This window comes from Haemaphysalis longicornis, unplaced genomic scaffold (assembly GCF_048455015.1).
Source record: "Haemaphysalis longicornis isolate Haplotype H1 unplaced genomic scaffold, Haemaphysalis longicornis Haplotype H1 scaffold_1, whole genome shotgun sequence".
NCBI classification, from domain to species: Eukaryota; Metazoa; Arthropoda; class Arachnida; order Ixodida; family Ixodidae; genus Haemaphysalis; species Haemaphysalis longicornis.
This window is the reverse complement of record NW_027526203.1, coordinates 249,942,259-249,962,086: the sequence shown is the minus strand read 5'-3', so window position 1 is coordinate 249,962,086 and position 19,828 is coordinate 249,942,259. Positions and strand designations below refer to the sequence as shown.

Sequence of the window (19,828 nt, the reverse complement as noted above, 5' to 3'; positions counted from 1 at the left end):
CCATCTTCCCGCGAGGGAACCCTGATGTGATGCGACGCATCAGGGGGGAGCGTTTGGACTGACGCTGGTATTGGATTGCGTCAGTCCACTCGCTGAAGGGACTGTCGCTTCCACCACGTCTTAATCGGAAGAATCAAGTCAAGCACGCAGTCGTCAAGCAAAGTGACGCGAAGTCGAACGAGAGCGAGCGCTGACTGAACCGCCGCAGCGCGCTACCCGCTTTATATTCACAGCGCCTGAAGGAGAGGAGACAGCGGAGGAGAGTCGCGCATGCGCGCACTTGCGCGACGGGAGCGGAGCGAAGCGCGCGCACGCAGCTGTTGTTTATGATAATGAGACGGAGTGAGAGGGTTCCGCACAGCTGTCGGAGAGAAGAGCGGAGGAGAGTCGCGCATGCGCAGGTGGCGTGCGGACGCCGCCGCCGTCGACGCCGACGCAGGAGGGACATGCCTCAGAGCAAGAGATGCGTCGCATCTAATATAGTAGAACGCCCTTTAAGCTCACGTCGGTAAAATGCGGTTACTTCGCCGCGTTCGCAGGAATGAGCCGCACTGTCGAGAACCCAGGCGTAACAACTAGTAACACACTAGGATAAATGAGCGCAGCGTACGGCAATTGTTTCACGTTTCGTCCCCCCGTTACTACAATTAACCTCAACACCAATTTATAACGCACGTTCGTAAAGAGCTTACGCTGTAAAGAGCGTTACAACCTTTTCTGGTAACTTTGAGCGAATGTAAAAGTGTAGCCACAGAGCACACATCACGTCGTAGGTAGCGTCGGCCTCAATGGGAACGCGGTCGTCAACGCGTCTACGTGAACATACCGCTGACAGCCTCAAGGACAGTGTATTTAGGGGCTCTAGTACAACCTTTTTAAATGCGGACCTTGTTTTCGAAGCGCTTTTGTACTTTGTCATTCAAAATGCCCCAAATTGCGCAGAGCGCATGGCGTTTGCAGTACACGGAGAGGTACACAATTGCCCGCCCCCCTTGACAACCGCACTTAAAAAATATCTTACGTTTCGTTTATGACGCAAAAAGATGCCCGAAAGAAAGCAGCAGGTTTCTTTATCTACGAGAAATCGATGCTCGTTCCTAGAAAATCATACACAACAGCAAATGGCTTCGGCTTGACATGCCTTGCTTAATCAACCTTGCTAGTCGTCGTGTAAAAAAATACTAACAATAAATTAAAAACTTTTGTTACAGAAGTTATTTTTCATCCGAGTTAACAGCAAATTAACACAATATAACATTGTGTGTCGACCCGATTGTTGTTATAAAAATTTATGACATCTGCTTTTATTTTTTTTACTTCTAGCATGAAGTTCACTTGATTAACTGTTGTCTCGATGCGATTGCAACAAGTGTTTTCTGCGCGCACCAGAAAGGCGCAAGGACTTGTCGTCTGAAACAAGGAATTAGTTCAATCCTTTGCCTCCCTCTTGTATTATCACTGCAGAGAACTAGATTGTAAATAATATAATTAACTGGAAGCTAATCGCTCAGTCATAAACATGATCGAGGAATTCCACGGGATTTTATTGATGGGACCGTAAGCCCTCATTCACACAGCCGTCACCTTCTCCGTCACGGCACCGTCACGTCAAGAAACCGCGACGGAGACGTAAACGGAGTAGCGTTCGTACTGGAGCTCTCCGTCAGAGTACAGGCCGGGTCGTCTGCCTAGTGATCAGTTCAGCCTAGAATTGAGCGTGCTTAATCTGATAAGTAAAGAAAATGGCTTAGATCTTTACGTGTGCTCACTTTTCGCTAAATTTAGCCGTAGATTTTTTTTTCTGATTGGCTGGTTTACTACGGGGCGTGGTCCCGTTGCGTTGACGGAACGGAAACGTAGAGCTCGGTTTACCGTCACCGTCGCACCGTTCGCGGAGAGAAATCGCCCGAGAAACCGTTGCCCATGACGGAAGACGGTGACGTGAGGGTGACTCGACGGGGTGAAAAACGGCTGTGTGAATGAGCGCTAAGACGTCCTTACACAGCACGGACGTACATCGCACCAAACTGAACAGAAATTCAAGTTTCCCAGATAAAGACATCCTAAGCACGCCCGCCAGGCCTCAAGCGCGTGACCCCGACGTTCGACTATAAAACGTACGTCCTGGATATCTATCGAAAAGGAGAAGACGGTACGGCTAGAGTGAACCACAAGAATCTTTCTAGTACACTCTAGTTCGGCCGCCGGTGTGAGGAAATTATGGAAAGTGTGGAACCCAGAAATGCTCGCTTAAATACCTGTCTCCCGCTGTTCTTTTTTTAAAACACGAAAGTGCATACGTTTTATGCCGGGGGATACAGCAAGATCTCCCTGACGTCATATCCGTGACGGAAATGACATCGCCAGATAAAGTTCCATTGACACGACTGCTTCCAAATTCGAGCCCACGAACTCTCGCCGCAACGGAAGGAGGCCCTGTGTCGGTGTGAGTTGTTTTTTCTTTTACCCATCATTGTTTTCCGATTTTAAATAACGCCTTTTTAACTAATTTGACCAATCTTCAATTTCCGTTGAAGATCAGGCCAGGCTGAACGAAAACTTTGCGAAAGTAATTTCTTGGTGCGATAAGTGGCAAATGTCAATAAACTTTGAAAAAACGGTATTTATGAGAATAACACATAAAAAGCGACCGCTTTTGTTTTCTTACACAGCAAACAACGTTTTACTTTCAGAAGTACAGGAGTACAAATATCTTGGTGTTTGGATTTCCAATGACCTGTCTTGGACGAAGCATATCGATGTTGTAACCGCAAAATGTCTTCGGAAACTGTTTTTCTTAAGGCGTTCGTTAAAGTCCGCCACACCCGATCTTCGCCTTCTTGCCTACAATTCAATAATTCGCCCGATAATGGAGTACGCAGTCGTCATTTGGGACCCTTACACTAGGAATAATATAGAAAAATTAGAAAGAATACAAAAGAAAGCAGTTCGATTTATATATAACTCATATGGTCGCTCCTCCATTACTGAACTCCTAAACAGAAGTGGTTTCCAATCAGTTTCCGAGAGAAATCGCATCTGTCGCTTAAAATTTCTTTTTCAGTTAGTCAAAGGGCACTACCGTGTAGATACGTCGCACATTTTATCCTTTTCTTCAGGTTATGCTACCAGAAAACGGCACTCCCTTATGATTACACCACTTGTTCCGCGAAATAACTGTTTTAAATATTCTTTTTTCACACGTACCATTGTAGATTGGAATGACTTGGCGAATGATGTTGTTTCAGTAAGTTCATTATCTTTATTCGAGTTGCCCTTGCTTTGATTGTTGTTGATTTCTTTCTATTACCTGCCATCGACTATGTTTCTGTATAACTTTGTGTCATGTTATGTACTCGTTACAAAGATGTAACCCACCCTGCTAAGGTCTCGTTACGAGATCGCAGTATCTACAAATAAATAAATAAATAAATAAATAAATAAATAAATAAATAAATAAATAAATAAATAAATAAATAAATAAATAAATAAATAAATAAATCTGAAGCCCGAGCAAATCCCCCTCAGTTGGTACGCGCCATTACCCAAAAGGAGAAGAAGAAGCAGATGTGGAATTTACTTATTTCCTTTTTTTTTGTTTCAATATTAACCAAATTCCAAACTCAATTCCTCCAACACAAGAAAAAGAAAAGCTTCCAAATTTTTATAATTTTCTTTGAATCATTCTAATTTTCTAATTTTCTTTGAATCTCATTCGAATTAACGACTGATGTTTGGCCGATCCCCTGATTGGGTATGCGCCAATATACAAAGGAACAACAACAACAACAACAACAGGAGATCGACGTGGCCTTACGACCGGCGCCTCTTCCAGTGCCACCCTGCGAGGACAGAGTTGCCCCACTACGAACATGGACTTTCACGCCAACATACAATACCTCGCGACTGAAGCTCTTTTGTACGTCCAGCATGCCGGCCCCTCCAGGGATGACTGGCACGGGGCTCCAGCGCTCGCTTACTGTTCCCCAACTCGGCGGAATGGGGGTCCAGTGGAAGTTCCCTGGAGCCTTCGCGCGCTTTCCTCCCAGGACTTGCACCACCAAATGCTAAACTACACGCTCACCCCGCAGAAGCTCTATCGCTGCGGCTACCCGCAACTGTACTACGACAATCCCGCACGCGTTGTACGTCTGCCGCGGGACGCGGCGTACTCAAGCAGGAAGACGTGCAGCCGCTGCCGCTCGTCCTTCACCATCACGCCCAGGGGCTAGTACTATGCCGAGACCGACTGCCGTTTCCAACCGGGGTGGCGGAGTGTCAGCCGGTTCAACTGCTGTGGGGCACGGTCCGACGACCCCGGCTGCAATTGTTCCCGCTACCACATTTGTTACATCGGGGATCAAGATGAGTGGAACACCACTGCTTCGGTCTTCGTGCGCACACCTTGGAGGCACAACATCACCGGCAGCGTGTTCGCTTTGGACTGCGAGATGTCCTTCACCATCCGCGGTTTCGAGGTCACACGGGTGAGTGTCGTGGACGGGAACTGCACTACGGTCTACGACTCATACGTGACCCCAGGAAGTCAAGTGCTGGACTACAACACGGTGTACAGCGCTGTGACGGCTGAGCGCCTGCGTGACGAACGCACCACTCTTCAGGACGTCCAGGAGGTGCTGCTTCGTCTTTTCAGCGCATCCACGGTGCTCGTCGGTCACGGGCTGGAGAATAACCTGCGGTGCCTGAGGCTGCTCCACGACACCGTAGTCGACACTGCGGTGGTGTTTACCGACTGCCGGGGTTTGTCTTTCCGGCGGTCGTTGCGCTCATTGGTCGTAACCTACTTGAACCGCGAGGTGCCGGAGGGACCCCTGGGACACGACAGCTCTGGAAGGCGGCCCAGGACAAGGAGCTACGCGAGAGACGGAGCCTGGGCGCAAGGAAATGCACAACGCACCCTTCCTACTGAGGCTACGTCGTGAACGCACTTACTCTGGTGGACAAGGGGAGCGGAGTGAGTGAAAGGAGTTTACACCGTCGTGTGCACAGGGGGAACTGAACAGTGACTCACTCCGCTGGGTAACCATCGCCAACGAGAAATACCGTCGGCCATTTGCTACGTGGGGCTCACCTAGTCATAGCTTGTTTTTGTTGTTGTTGTTTGGTTGTGAACTTGTGGCGTGGCGCCGGGCTAGACTCTAGCTTTTCCATCTGATAATAGGGTCACTTGTATTCTATAATTGGAGCGAAAGCGGTTGGACGCAGAAACCCCGAAGAAGGAGCAAAACAAAATTTATGATTTTCAGGACTCCTAAGAAACAGGTCATCATCCTCCCCGACCTAATGCTCCGACCTCACCCCATTGCTCCATGTGATCATACAACATTTCTTGGCATAGTGCTCGACCCTAGCCTCACGTTTGGTTTTCATTTCTCTTATCTTAAAAAAAAAACACATTTGGCATCCGCGCATTATTAAAGGCGAGACCCTTTTTCCCACATCAAGCACTATTATCACTCTATTTTGCTTTCGTTCCCAGTCATATTAATTATGGCATTGCCTCTTGGGGTAACGCCTACTCTTCCCACGTTTCATCAGTTAAACACAATTCAAACATTCAAAATCAATGTATTCGCATTATCACTCGCAATTCACATCGTTCGTCAGCTTCAGCTCTGCTTCGTGAGAATAAAATTCTATCTGTAAACAATTTATTTCACTACAATATAGGCCTCGTGTTTTACAAGTTACTTCACAGTTATATTTCCTACGATTCCGTTGATCTCAATCGCTTAACGACTAAAAATTTCGCCAGGTTTGCCGCCAATAACAACTTCTTATTACCGACTGTGCATACTAATTACGGCAAGAAAACTTCTTGCTTCGCTGCAATATCATTTTGGAATAGCCTCCCTTTTGCCGTAAAATCGTTATTGTCTATAACAAGCTTTAAAACTTCCTTAAATTTTTTTTGTTGTAATTAACTTCAAGTATCGACTTCCATTGTTTTTTTTGTTATTATTGCCATTTACTTCTCTATACCTCTACATTTACTGCTTTGTACTACATTGTGTCACTGTTGCTTCGAATATTGTGCATTTATATGTAACTTAGTTTAAACCAATGTTTGCTAACTATAAACTATGCAGTTATTTGTATTTCTCTTCTATCTTTAGTAGGTTTGCTTATGTTTATTTATTAATCACTGCTCCGACAAACTCACTTTTTGCGTTTTTATAGAGGGTCCCGTTGCAGTCTGTGGACTCTGGGACCCTCTTCTGTATATTATTATGTTTGTATACCTTTACACAGAAATAAATTTGATTTTGACTTTGGAAAAAAAAAAGCCGGCACTTAGACAACAAAGTGTGTCATTGATCGTCCTGCGAATAGTTTTGCGTCCTGTCGTGTCGCCTGGTCATGGTGTTTATCATTTCGTTGTCTTGTGTCTCATGCAGCAGCAGGACTTTAATTTGGATGTGGGCTTGTTTTCGTATGTCTTGTACTTAGAGCTAATAAAAAAGACTGCAGAAATCTTCAGCAAGGCCCTAAGCATTTCTTGTGAGTGGTGAATGCGGAAGCAATACTACAACGCCCCTAGGATTATGCTGCGCCGAATGAATATATGTTATTGTCGTCGTTCTTACTTTTTTAATGCCGAGAGGACAAGTAGCGCCCGCACTGTCGGCAGTGAGTGCAGCAGAGTGCCCTGCTTCGCTGGTGACTGCTGCGCCGTTGTGCGAGGTTACGAAACCGCCTTCGACCTCACGCTTCATTGCAACTGTTTGTCGGCCTCCTTAACAACGTAACACCGTTGCTGTGGACACACGTGACAACACGCACTCAGCATGCCTTAGGGCCGCACAACCTGCGTTCACAGCAGCTAGTTCTCTTCCTGGCGTCCTTTTGTTCCACTCTGAACTACCTCGAAAGCAGCGCTGCACGTTGCGTGGGCACAGAGAATTCGTTCAGTCACTGCGCGACATCGGTTCGATTCCCACCCCTTCCCCTAAAGCGGGGCTATGCCAACGCGTGTAATTAGGGGCAGTTTTGCTGTTACACACACCTACACAAACCAGTAGTGGAATTACACTAATTTAAATTATTTTGCGAGAACACGCAAGGTAAGGAATCGCTTTTCGGTCTGGTAGTTTAGTAATGCAATTAATTACTTACGATGGTAATTTTTATAGAAAAATTTGAAAAGTTGGGAAGAAGTGAAAAAAAAAAAAAACTTGCGGCTGGTCTTTGCCATTTAAACGTTGACGCTGCTGCGCCCACACCGCCGCAGCCCCTTGCCGCCGTTATCGCTTCAGCTGTGCTTCGCCCAGTAGCTTGCTTTGTGCAATCTCTCCTGCGAGAGAGACTCTCTATTGCTTCTTCCTCCTTACTTCTAACTCATCTCCAATCTGTGTTTTTTTGCGCATGCGCATAGGCTTGCACCGGGGGAGTTTTCTGCGCACACGGGACCGTCGGATTTCCGTTTGACCTAGTCCTATAAAGCTTCGCTTTAAAATGCGAACTTGCGGCTGAGATCGGTTACACCGTTTCTGCCGTGACAATAGATATTGCACCACCTCGTTACCCTACGCCTACACCCCAACATAACCCGGATCCCCTCACCCTCGTCATCGGAGGTCGTCCTCACTGACCCAGACACATGTGTACAAGAACTGCACCGCCTGCAGTCGAAGGACACCGCAGTGCCCCGGTGTGATGCGCTTCACCCGGGAAGACTAACGCACGGACCCTTGCGCACTGGGCGGTTTTCCAAATACAGTTTTCCACCTATCTCTGTCTCTCGCTGTCTCGAGATAAAAAAAAAATGCAATTTAGCAGTAAGCTGCATAGGCTTTTGTCTTGAATTTTCCCACTAACCTTAAATATTAAAACAAAAGCTGCTACGACCGCTAAGCACTTCTAAGGGCATATTGAAAGTGAGGGGTGTTCTCTTGCCGAATTAATATGGCGGTACAGTGGGTGCCGTCAAATTCATTTTGTCAAAGCTTTGACACTTTTAGGGTTCTTTTTTTCCAGTGTTGCTGGCACGGCTTTTCTGTATTAATCTGTCTTGACGATGTTCAACCGTTACCTGCCACCATTCGCGAGAACGGCAGCCAGGACATGGTCCGTTCTGACGCTATAGCAACTTGGCACACGATTCTAGCATAATACTACTACTACTACTAATAATAATAATAATAATATTAATTTATTTTCATTCAACTAAATACTGATTATAATGTCGAGCCTACCAAAGTCTCACAAGTGGTCGTATGGCATCACCCGTCAGCATGGGCAAAAAAATAATTATCTTTATTTGCACTGAAAGGTAATGGAGTGGGTAGAGGATCGAAGGAAATGGAGTGAGTGAAGAAAATATTCTTGGCGTTTTTATGGCATTGTATTTGAACTTGCGGTCACTAAAAAAATTTGAATCCAAGCCAATGGTGAAACTAAGGCGAGCGCACGGTACAATGCGGCCCATGACGACACAGACGGTCTTGATGTCGGCCGCATAGACACTAGCGCCCCATTCCTCTGTAGTATAGATAGTAAGAAACTCTATGAAGCAGCCGACTATTACCGCAGCCGTGCTGTACCGCAGATTTTGGAACACGCATGCGCCGATTCCTCCGTGCCGCTGCCACTGGCACGACGGATGCTCCTACACATGTGACGGGTGGCTTTCCCGCACGACTTTAGAACTCAAGATAGCGGATGGATGCGCAACTCTGCTCCCCTAGGGGAGCTATATAAAGGAACTCTAGCTGAAGTGCCACTGTTCGCACTTTGCTTCGGGCCGGACTTTACACCTGCCGTATTTTTATTACGGCTCATATTAATCGTTTCCTAAAAATTAAGCTATGACTCGACAAACATGGTCACGTAGGCGACCGTGCCGCGTGTGTCAAGTGGCCAGTGTTGTTTCAGACAAGTCCAGCGCGTCCGACGGCTGTTTTAGCGGTGTCAGCAGGCAAAATGCCACACCAACTGTTTCGGTTTTTACGTGTTGGTTCGCAACTTTAATTGTTCACCCTACGATGTTTACTGCTATAAAACTAATGCGCCCTGTTGGAAGTGTAGCGCCTGTCCGTGTCTTCTTTCTTGTTTGCTGTTCAGCGCCGGATAATCTTGAGGTGAAATGAAGTGAGCAATTAAACACTCACGTCGAACTACGTATATGATACAGATTGAACACCCCTGGCAGCAGATTACGTGGAAAAACGCTCCTAGACGATTTTTTTAGGGAGCACCGGACATATTCCAAACATGTTTAACTGCACGTGTGGTGCTCCTCCATTACAAGTGCAACACATAAGGTGCTTTCCACCTGGGCCTTCAAATGCGCAGTCAGATGTTTGAAGTTTGAAGTTTATTTATTTTCACGTTTTAAAAGAGCGTACAAAGAGTAATACCGAGGAGGTCCCGTAGTTAAAAAAACTGTCGGGGGGACCTCCTGTGACAAAGTGCACAACGGAACAGCGTAGAGTTGGCAACAAGTAAAAAACACATCAAACGAAAATAAGCAAAAACAGGCAGAAAGCAATGCATATATGTATATACATACATACGCACATATATATACATTCATTTGTAGCAATACAAACATATGCACAAAAAATTGCAGTAAAAACGATTCGACGGTAGAATCGTTAAAGTAGAAAGTTACTCACATGAAGGAACATAAATTTCTTGCACAAGAAACCGCATAGAAAGAAACAATACATAGGCGTTTGATGAATGCTGATTCAATATTACACTATCAGGGAAAAAAGAATGTCCAGAATACATATTCGCAACTTAGTAGACTCCTTTGTTTGAACTCAGCAAGAGTTTCGTCTGTCCGACGTTGGTGTCGGGCAGACGAGCCCATTTTTTTTTGTAAACACTTCGTTGTTAATGCTGAAGAGCCGTTCCACCAAAGCTCTTGAGGGTTCTACTGTGTTCCCTTACAAAAATGATTGTTGAGTTTCATAAGAAATTTTGTTGAATTCACTCAACAAACATTGTTGAGTATCCAAAGAATTTCTGTTGAGATTGTGTTGAGGATTTGTTGAGTTTTTCAGGAAAAGTGGCCACCGTGGTTTCATTGATTTTCCGTTGAATTTCTTACGTCGAATTCCTATTGAGTTTCTGTTGCCTTTCCGTTGAGTATCCACTGAATTTCGTATTGATATTTTGTCGAGGTTTTTATGAGTGCCCAATGTGTTTCTGTTGATATTTTGTTGAGATTTTTACGAGTGCCGCATGCGTTTCTGTTGATATTTTGTTGAGATTTTTACGAGTGCCCCATGCGTTTCTGTTGATATGTTGTTGAGTTTTACACGAATGCTCAATGTGTTTCTGCTGCGATTTCTTTCAAAGGTTTTTGCGATCATTGTAGGTTGAACAAGAATCTACATTTTACCGCACCACCAATACACGAGTTTATGGTGTGGCAGTAGTGCATGCCATGTGACTAAAAATTCTGCCTCATGCAGACATGCAAAAAGAAAAACAAGGTATTCAGCGTGCACTGTTTACTTTATTTCCCGATTCAAAAGCGATGATAGGTTATTTTTTATGTAACCGGCGCTCACACCTGGAAACTTCTGGCCCGTGTAGCCTGCAAGAGATAGAATGAATTTATGATTTACTATAAAAAATGAAAACGTGTTCTGCAAGTTCGCAGAATTAGTAATAAAAGTGTGCAAAAATAGACACTTTCCCAAAAAGCATAAAAGGGATGCACTGATCTCACTGTGCACATGAAGAAAAACGGGTGATTAGCTACAAGTTGACAAAGATGACAGCTTTGTTCTTGGCACTCTAAATGCAAATCATGTGCACTCACCGACCACAGCCTTCACCCGCACCTGGTCCAACCCTGGCTTTGTAGGAGCGTCGCCCTGGGCTTTGCCTTTCCTTCCAAAGAAAGTTTTCCCCTTGAGCTCCTCCGGAGTGAAGACATGGCGCAAAAGAGCCCTGGCAAAATTGCCAGGGCCACTCGCACACGCATGCACCAGCTGATCCAGGTACCCCTTCTCAATTAGCACACCGCCCCCAATGTCAACCTGCGAGCAGAAAATAAAACCGAAACAGTTGAACGAACATGAACTCCAGGATCGAGACAATGAGGAGTTTGAGTAACCATGAACAATTTCTCAGAATATTACGGTAATTCATTTACAGATGTTGGCATTGATCCACTAAAAATTCTTTTCGAATAGATTTAATTTAAATGTATATTTTTAGTTTTTATGGGTGAACATGCATACCTCAACATGCTTTCGGCTTGTTTAAACAAGCGTTTCAAGAATTCATTAAACTGTTTGCCAAGTGCCCACTGCAGTACACCGTGGGTGTATTGCTTTGTGGTAGAAAGGCAAAAAAAAAAACCATTTGGATGCTGTTAGGTCAACTGGATGAAAGGTTATGTGGCTAAAATAGTCAGATGGCTGTAATGCACACGAAGTAGGCAGTACGATGCCTTGCCCTGACTCATGCAACTATCCATAAAAAACTGAGCTTTTTCTAGCACCCGATTCAGCAAAATAAAATGAGCAGACTGTTATTGATTTTTTAAATTATTTAAATTGAAAAGAGTGAACCCTAGTTACAACTAGGCCAATTTGCTCCTTCATTTTTTCATTGGCTAGCAGTGCACGAGGGTCATACGCGAAATGTGGTTTGCGGCGTGGTGCTAGCAGGAACTTTTTGTGTGGCTGGTGTTCTTTCTGCAGGATTGTGGGTTTGCGAATGCCTTGTCGTAAGGAGTACCCAGCATTGTTTTTGGTTCGAAATTTCGCACTGCGCTGTTCACGCCTCCTACAACCACAGACACGAAGCAGGCTGCACGACGAATGCTAGCACAGCGAGTTTTTTTTTTCTCTTGAAGCAAATGCTAGGGCAGTGCTTGAAGATGGTCTGACTTGGCGTGACAATTGGACAGGTGCGGACAGCGGCTCAGATAAGGTAATTTTGCACTGTCTGTGTCATCTCCGCGCGCTGATTGCCTTATTTTTTTTTTTCATTGCTTCAAATGACTGTGGCTCGAATAAGGAAAATTTATGCACTTAAAGCTGCAACGATATTTCATGTGGTGGTGGCGTGTGATAAGAGGCACTGTTTTTACTGTGCCCCCCCAGGCATGCTGTGCACTTCTTGAGGAGTACGAGAGTTTGAGAGGTGCTCTAGTGACAGTGTTCTGGTATGTTGAGCGCATGACCATCCTCCACCTGAGCTTCCAATGCTGAGCGATTATGCACAGGATCTGGGTGGAAACGACTGCGAGGTAAGAGTGCAATAAAATTACATACAGTGGCGGTGACAGAGATTCCACCTGGGGGACAAAGATTTTCAAGTGTTTTCTTTTCAATGTAGATGAAGCATAATATATAATTGATTGATTCTCGGGTTTAATGCACCAACGCTACACACACTGTGAGGTGAGCCATAGTAGAGGGCTCCGTATTAATTTTGACAACCTGCGCATCTTTACATGCGCGAAATCTCGACCACATGGGCATATTTTGCAGCAGACATGATAGACAAGAATTTCCATCCTGCACTGGGCGCCACCAATTCTTTCGGACTGCGGGGCGAGCAGACGACGCTGAGTCCCACGCTGTTGCTCCGTGCCATGCGTGAATATCAGACGCCCCGAACGGCATCGAAAATCGGTGTCATTTATTTGGCATTTCAGCAGCAACAAGTTTAGCAGTGCCTAAGGAGAACGTTTAATTCTTCCAAGAGGTGTCCCGTTTGCCCATCAATTCTGTTCCTAACCCGCTAAGGTGGCGGGCCAGTCCACACCACTTTGTCCTGACAGGCATTGCCTGTGAGGCCACGTTTCGTCCTACCAGCAGGACGCCTGACCTTTTTATCCTCAATTGATGTTTATTTTCGGAATTCTGGGAAAATTGCCGTCATTGCCTTTTACTTGGCGATGTTCAGAAGCTACTTGTCCGGGCAGGCGTGATTACGTCGTTACTGGCTGCACCAACAATCAGCGTAAGCGCAAAGTGCTCATGCAAGAACCGTGCGAAGTGCACCATGACAAAACAAGTGTCTGCATGTGCGGAGTCTATTGGCTGCACAAATTTCCTGCGTCGCTTGAGTGTCACCGTAAATGGGTCGTCGCGCTAAATCGCAGACTTAGAGCCTGGCAAATTTGCCAGAATGAGCCCGGTGGTACGCTGCTTTTGGAAGCGCTGTTTAATCACCCTCATGCTCAATCCTTATCGCACGTTTCTGTTCTTTGGAGGTATGTTTGGTTCGTTTCATCGACGGGAAGCCATCGAAAATCAATCAGACACTTATGCTGCAGCTTGGGTACGCGAAAAATTCTCAAGTAACCCTTGTGAAAACCGTGCTGATATTCGAATGTGATATTATAAATAATTAGCAACTTGAGAGTGGATGAAATGTTCCCTGACCTAGCGTATGGTGCTTGTTAGGAAAATTTAATGGTGAAGTACCGTCCCTGATTTAAAGACTGGTGCTACCTCGGCTATCCTCCAATCACTGAGAATAGTGCCTGTCATGAGAGACTGCGAAAAAAGTGCCGACAAAATCTACAGACTGCAGTATGTACTTTTCGGTATAGTGTGATTAATAACAGTATGATCTGAAGTAGATAATATTGTAAGCTTACTTAAAATGGAAAGTAGCTCCACACCAGTTTGTATTGCAAATTCAAAACCATATCGAAAATCCTAAATGTTTGCTTGGCTTGATTACATACGGATACTTGCTTCAAAGTCAGTTCAATTTCTATTCTTGCACTTTAGCCATTGGCCCCAGATTCGCTTCAATATCCCTGCTAAGCAATGACACACTCAAAATGCACAACACTGCTTCATGACACTGTTTCAAATAACCAGGGGCTAGAGCACTGCTAACAGGTATACATTATGACAGGTTCCAACATGAAATAACTAACCTGAAAGTACATAATCAGTGGGTGCACTGATGTGGCAGCGGTGCCTGGACCGATGCGTTGAGCAAATGCGCTGGCTTCTGAACGGGTGGTCCAAGCGGCCAGATGATGGATGAAGGATTGACTATTCCTGGCGGCAAAGCGTACCCAGCACCAAGGAAAGGCCAGGCAGTACTTGGATACAGCAGGTGCAGTGTCAGTTGGCCATGGAGGGCCCTGGCAAAGCCTTTGAAACTGGACTGAAAGCCAGCCAGCCAACCCGGACAGCCAGCAGCAGCACCTGAAAGTGCATAATCTGTGAGTGTGGTGGCACTTGATGAAATACAAGAAAAGCACACACAAACCACGAATGCTTACATTAAGCAGATTATTAATCGTTAATGAGTAACCTCCAAGGCCCTAATAAGAACATTCCCGCAACACCCAAACTGAAATTCAGGTCACAGTAATGTATTTATTAGGCACGCAGGTTCTGTGAGTGGGGTATGCCTGATATATGCAAAGCTCACTGCTATGCTAATTTGCATGGAACGCTTGCTAGCAGCCCATATGCATCGCTAGCTTTCAATCGGAACTGGTGTGTACTAGTTGAGGCTCCTCCATTTCAATGCCTGGCTTGCCTTTGCAAGTTCGATTCTCCAATATAAATAGAGTTGAGTGGGCAGGCGCCCCTGCGAGACCACGCGCGCGCATTTCACCTTCAATTTCCACGTATGTGAATGTGAGCTTCACGAGTACGGCACGCATACCACGACGCATATCGCGGCCCGAAGACCACGAGACGGGTCGCGACGGCGGCAGCCGGTCTCGCGAGCGTAATAGCTGCGAAGCGCACTGCACGGAATTAACAGTCGCCGCAAAGGCACTGTTTGAGAGACACATAACAAACAAACGCCCCGGTGTTTGCGTGAAGAGCCTTGCGTGATGTCAAATAATTAGCTGTCGCGTTCTACAGCGCGAGCATCGCAACAAAGGTCTAGCTTCAGCGTAAATTGATGCTGACGGCTGCGGAAACGGTAGACTGGTAAATCCAAGGCGCCAAACAAGTATGCTATATCGCATAGGCTCTGAGAGCAAATGAGATGGGGGTCTACCGAATTACTGACCCATAAGCACCAGAACTCGTTCCGAACAAGAACAGAAAAACAAAAAAAATGCGTACTCACCCCAGCAGAAACGACGTTTCCCGCCTAAAATCCTTCTTCACGCTGGTCTTCCCCTTCAAGGACACCGACACTTTGTTCGGACGCAATGTCATCCACCTTTGACGCGCGATGATCGTTCTTCCCGTTCCCGCGTGTTCAACACACACGTAGGATCACCCTATAAAGCTTTTATAACTATGATGTAAGCTTGAAATAGATAAAACTGAACAATTCGCCCCAGCTACCACTCCGCACAAAACCAACTCCATAAACAAACACACAAAAAGGGAGTGATAGTTGCCAGACTGCAAAGCAGCATTTCTATGTTTGACGAAAATTGTGTTATTGGTAATTAACTTCCTGCTTTTAAAGTATTAAAAGTGTTTATAACTTGAATTTGAGGTTTTTAAACGCATAAGCGAATAACAGTAAACTAGCTGACATATATACTTACATTGTAAAGAAGGTTTTAAAGTTAGTTTTGGTTTTGTTTTCACGGCGGGTTTCTCTACAGAGGAGGTGCGAGAAAACGAACTACTTTGGGTTTTGGAAGAGGGTGGCAAACGTCGGTGTGATTGAAAGCAAGTAACAGGCGCTAACTATGGTTTTAAAAAAGAAGAGGTAATAAAACCTTCACCAGGAAAAAAAAAAAAAAAAGAAAAGCACGACGAGGATTCGAACCATAGACCCTCAAAACAGTAGTCGGAGGCGTAACCACTCGGCCATACAGGCGGGACTTCAGCGGGCGACTAAAATGGTTGTACAAGTACGTAAGCCGGCAATGAAAATTGTCGTTTGTGTCTCGTCAATGCTGCATTTTTGGAATTCTGGCCGTTCTAACCCTTGTTTCTCACGCACCGATCTTGCAGACGAGGTCACATTGTTAGTACTCCGAGCGATTGAGCCGGAGCTCCCTTATTTGACTCAAGCAAAGCTATCGCAGGTCACCCGCGATCTTTTCTTCGCAAGCCACCGTAGCCACGAAGGAAATGGCATGCGCCGTTGGAATTGTGGTGTTGGTAACGCTTGTTTGTCACGCACCGATCTTGCAGACAAGCAACATCGCGCTAAAACTACAAGCGATGTCACTCCTGGCATTTCAGGCGCATACAGCAGCGAAAACCTCTGAGCTTGTAACAAGTTGGGGATAATGCAAGGCAATATTAAAGAGACCGAAGCATGCAGTGGCGGCGACGTAATAAGTGCAGCAAACAGGTACTGTGGGCGGCAGCGACGAGCGAAAAAGATGTAACATGGGCCGCCCCCGCCGGCCTGCGCAGAAATGGAAACACGATGGAAACACGCAATCGAAAAAAACTGTCCGGCCGATTCAGTTTGTTGTTGACGAAGAGCAAACGAGGCTTCAGCAACAAACGATTGTGCTTGCCGTGGTATGAGTCAAAGCATATCTTGACATCGTTATGCTATCGTCCGTCTAGAAGGGAAAAATCAGAACGCAAACGTTTACGTCTAGCGTCTATACCAGATATAGACGCTGCTGTTTAATGATATCTGGAGACAAATTTTTAGCTGGTGGTGACGCAGCGGATATTTTGTAGTGTGGACAAGTGAATTTTATGGGTTAACTGAATGGCTGAAATTGAAATATGCACTCTAGAAACATTGATAAAACAACAGTATAAACAAGAATTTGAATTTTGTTCGATCACACTGAAAGTGCAAGTTATCAGAGTTTGTACTGTACTTTACCTTGTGCTGTATCTTGTACTTTGCATGCTTCCAATGCTGACAAGGCAGAACATATATTGTCTGCGAGATGTTACACAAAGCATCAGACATGACGCGCTGATTTGTGCGATATGTGACATGTTGTAAGAATACCTTGAAGACATGTTGCAGAACGTCTAGGACTCATCATTGAAATCTTTATATCATGAACATGTTGTTGATCTTCGACATGTTGTTTGAATCTTTACGATATCAGACCTTTATAATCTTGCAGTATATCGACATCTAGTAGAAGTCCTTATCATTAAAGACATGTCGTTATACTTAAGTCGTTGAAATCTTTGCGATATTGGACCTTCATGATGTTGAGGACAACGAAATGTCGTTGAATTCATAAGGTGTCGACAACATGCCGTAAAAGTTATGTGATTTTCGTTGAAATCTTTGTGATATTGAAGACATCTCGAAATCGTTATGATATCATGCATGTCGTATGGATATGTTGCCATATTTTCAGCTGGGATATACGTACCGGTACAAGAAAGCGCTGAGAGTTGCATTGTGAAAGCTGGCTACCTGTACAAAATGCAACTTCCTTGAAAAATGCAACTTATTTAATACACTCACACTGCACAAAAATATGCTAAGATGCTGCCTAATTAGGCTCATACATCCAGGACAGTGGGTATTAAAGTTTTAGTGCACGTGGCTGACCATGTCGAAGAAGCATGCAGATAGTATTTGGCATCAGTTGCTGATGACTTGCCCAAAATAATCACCATGAGTCACTGAAAATACAACAAAAAGTCAACAAGAACTCCACAATAGAAAAATCATTGTGCGGACCACAACGAAAATTCCGTTGTGTTCTCAATGTGTAAACTCAATTAACATTGAGTTTCACAAATAATCACCATGAGTCACTGAAAATACAACAAAAAGTCAACAAGAACTCCACAATAGAAAAATCATTGTGCGGACCACAACGAAAATTCCGTTGTGTTCTCAATGTGTAAACTCAATGAACATTGAGTTTCACAAATAATCACCATGAGTCACTGAAAATACAACAAAAAGTCAACAAGAACTCCACAATAGAAAAATCATTGTGCGGACCACAACGAAAATTCCGTTGTGTTCTCAATGTGTAAACTCAATGAACATTGAGTTTCTGTTGATTTTCCGTTGAATCAATGAGAACTCAATGAAACGTCAACAGAAATTCAGAACCCATTTTTGTAAGGGTTGTACTTGAGGATAAGTCGGTTCAGTCTCTCAGGCTCAGGATACTGCCTCCGCATGCGTTCATAGGCGTGTGCTAGCATACAACCCGCACTCTCCACGGACAGTGGTTGTTTCGTGTATATTTTGCTTGACGGCCACTGAAACACTCCGTGCGCATAAATTTGACCGTTGAAGTTTGCTCCGAATTCTCGCAAGCGCGAGCATCGCAACCAGTGCGCCAACAACACAGCTTCAGAGTGTACCTTTGCAGGATTGCGACTTCATGGTCGCCTTTTTGCCGCAGGATTGTGTGCTGTAACTTTATGCTACAGTTTTTAAGTTTGGCTTTCGGCATCTCGTTGTCGGAACGGAGGAACTCTGCGAACCGCAACAGCCACCAGCTTAGGGTTACCAACTCTTCAATGAAGGAAGTAGGAACGACGGGGGAAGGGGGGGAGGCAACGAAATCGGTTTTCTTTATGGCGGCATTTTTCAGACGAATCTGTTGTTTCATTATTGTTTCGGCCTTTTGAATAGATACTTTAGCAGGCTACATGCTGCTCGCAATAACTGCTCTTGCTGTAGAATGTACTCGTAGGAGTTGTCGCACTTCACGTGGAAGTTCAGCTTTACCTGAAGCTCTGCGTGGACAAGTTTGCGCTGACTTTGTGTCTCGGAGCGTGACACGCCTTGTTGAGCGTGCTTTGGATCGCCAAAAACAAGTTCCTCGCTGGGTGGTCCGGAAGAAATCCGGGAAATATAGCTGCCCCGACAGGGACGATGCGGGACTCGGGACATTGTATGATAAGTCGGGACAGTCCCGCAAAATCCGGGACGGTTAGTAACTACGTGAGTATATGCTACTCTGCTCGTCATCGGTACCTGACTGAACCACTGGTCAAAACCGGTCCGTAACAATACACCACAGTCGTCGTACTGATGATGCGAAGGAAAGGTGGCGCAATAACTACCAGCCAAATTTGAAAACCAATCGTCAAAGCAAGTCGGGCACTGAGCACAACCGATGGTTCGCTCGGTGCGTGACAACGTTTACGGTGGCGGGAGTTAGAGCGTGTCCGTGCCGTAGGGCGATAGAACGTCCAAGGTAAGATTCGGTTTGCAACTCTTAGGGATGGTTGCTGTTGCGCATTAGGTCAGATTGATCTCGACTCGCTTTTGGCAGCAGTGACAATATTTCAAGAATGTAAGGCTCAGAACTTGACGCCTTGTTTTTACACGCCGTGAGCGCAACGCCAGCAATCCAGGTGTCCATTGACAGACAGGAGATAAGTCTCGTACGGCCCCTTCGGCTGGCACGGCTGCCTGTACCGCAGATAGCACTTGTGCGGTGAACACGATACAGTCACTTCTCCTGCTCGGCTTTCGCATCCGACGCCTATGCACACACACAAAAAAAGAGGTCGCGGATGAAGACGAATCAAAGGAGCGCCAAATTATCTGTATCATGCGCATCTGAAGCCGACGTAGCGACAAGGCCGTGCGCACCCGGTGCAGCCTGCCCAACAGGCTACGGCCCGCTGCGTGGTTATTCTTCTCTCTTTAAGCTTCGAGGAAGCGAGTTCTGCGGGAGGGCGGTCAATTGGGCAGCTTATAGGGAGATACACACATTAGCGGCCTGTGGCTTTTTGTTCTATAGCTTGAGCGCAGTAAAGCCTTGGCATCAAAAACAGCCAAATACTAGCGATGGAGCGTTTCCACTAGGAATGCCGTTCCCTCAGCTGTTCCTTCGTAAACGTAACGAGTTACCGTTACAGTTCCTCTCACTCTTAATGTAACGGTGGCGTTCCTCCATTCCTCACAAAAGGAACTAGTTCCAGGAACGCCGTTCCTTGGAACGCCGTTCCGTACAACACTGGTTCTACGC

General features: G+C 45.5%; 2 protein-coding genes and 1 pseudogene across 2 annotated transcripts in view; 1 reads left to right on the top strand and 2 right to left on the bottom strand.

The window, feature by feature from the left end:
- LOC144158542 (uncharacterized) overlaps positions 1 to 4,216 on the bottom strand; it is a 95,507-nt gene extending 91,291 nt beyond the window's left edge. Inside the window, exon 1 of the mRNA XM_077689495.1 lies at positions 4,150 to 4,216. Coding sequence (XP_077545621.1) covers positions 4,150 to 4,216 — 67 coding nt within the window. The remainder of the gene's footprint in view (positions 1 to 4,149) is intronic.
- Positions 4,217 to 4,451: 235 nt separating this feature from the next.
- Positions 4,452 to 4,943, top strand: LOC144158539 (putative exonuclease GOR pseudogene; annotated as a pseudogene).
- Positions 4,944 to 9,892: 4,949 nt separating this feature from the next.
- LOC144143914 (uncharacterized) lies at positions 9,893 to 15,672 on the bottom strand. The gene is made up of 4 exons (XM_077675483.1): positions 15,052 to 15,672; positions 13,889 to 14,165; positions 10,799 to 11,018; positions 9,893 to 10,570 (listed from the first exon to the last, which is right to left on the bottom strand). Exons 1-4 carry the CDS (start codon positions 15,141 to 15,143, stop codon positions 10,485 to 10,487), a joined length of 675 nt encoding a protein of 224 aa, XP_077531609.1. The 5' UTR covers positions 15,144 to 15,672; the 3' UTR covers positions 9,893 to 10,484.
- Between the last annotated feature and the right edge of the window lie 4,156 nt (positions 15,673 to 19,828).

Coding starts and splice junctions, on each gene's coding strand:
- LOC144143914 (XM_077675483.1), bottom strand. CDS start 15,143: ATGACATTGCGTCCGAACAAAGTGTCGGTGTCCTTGAAGGGGAAGACC. Junction 14,166..15,051: donor GAAACGTCGTTTCTGCTGGG/GTGAGTACGCAT, acceptor ATGCACTTTCAG/GTGCTGCTGCTGGCTGTCCG. Junction 10,571..10,798: donor GCGGGTGAAGGCTGTGGTCG/GTGAGTGCACAT, acceptor TATCTCTTGCAG/GCTACACGGGCCAGAAGTTT.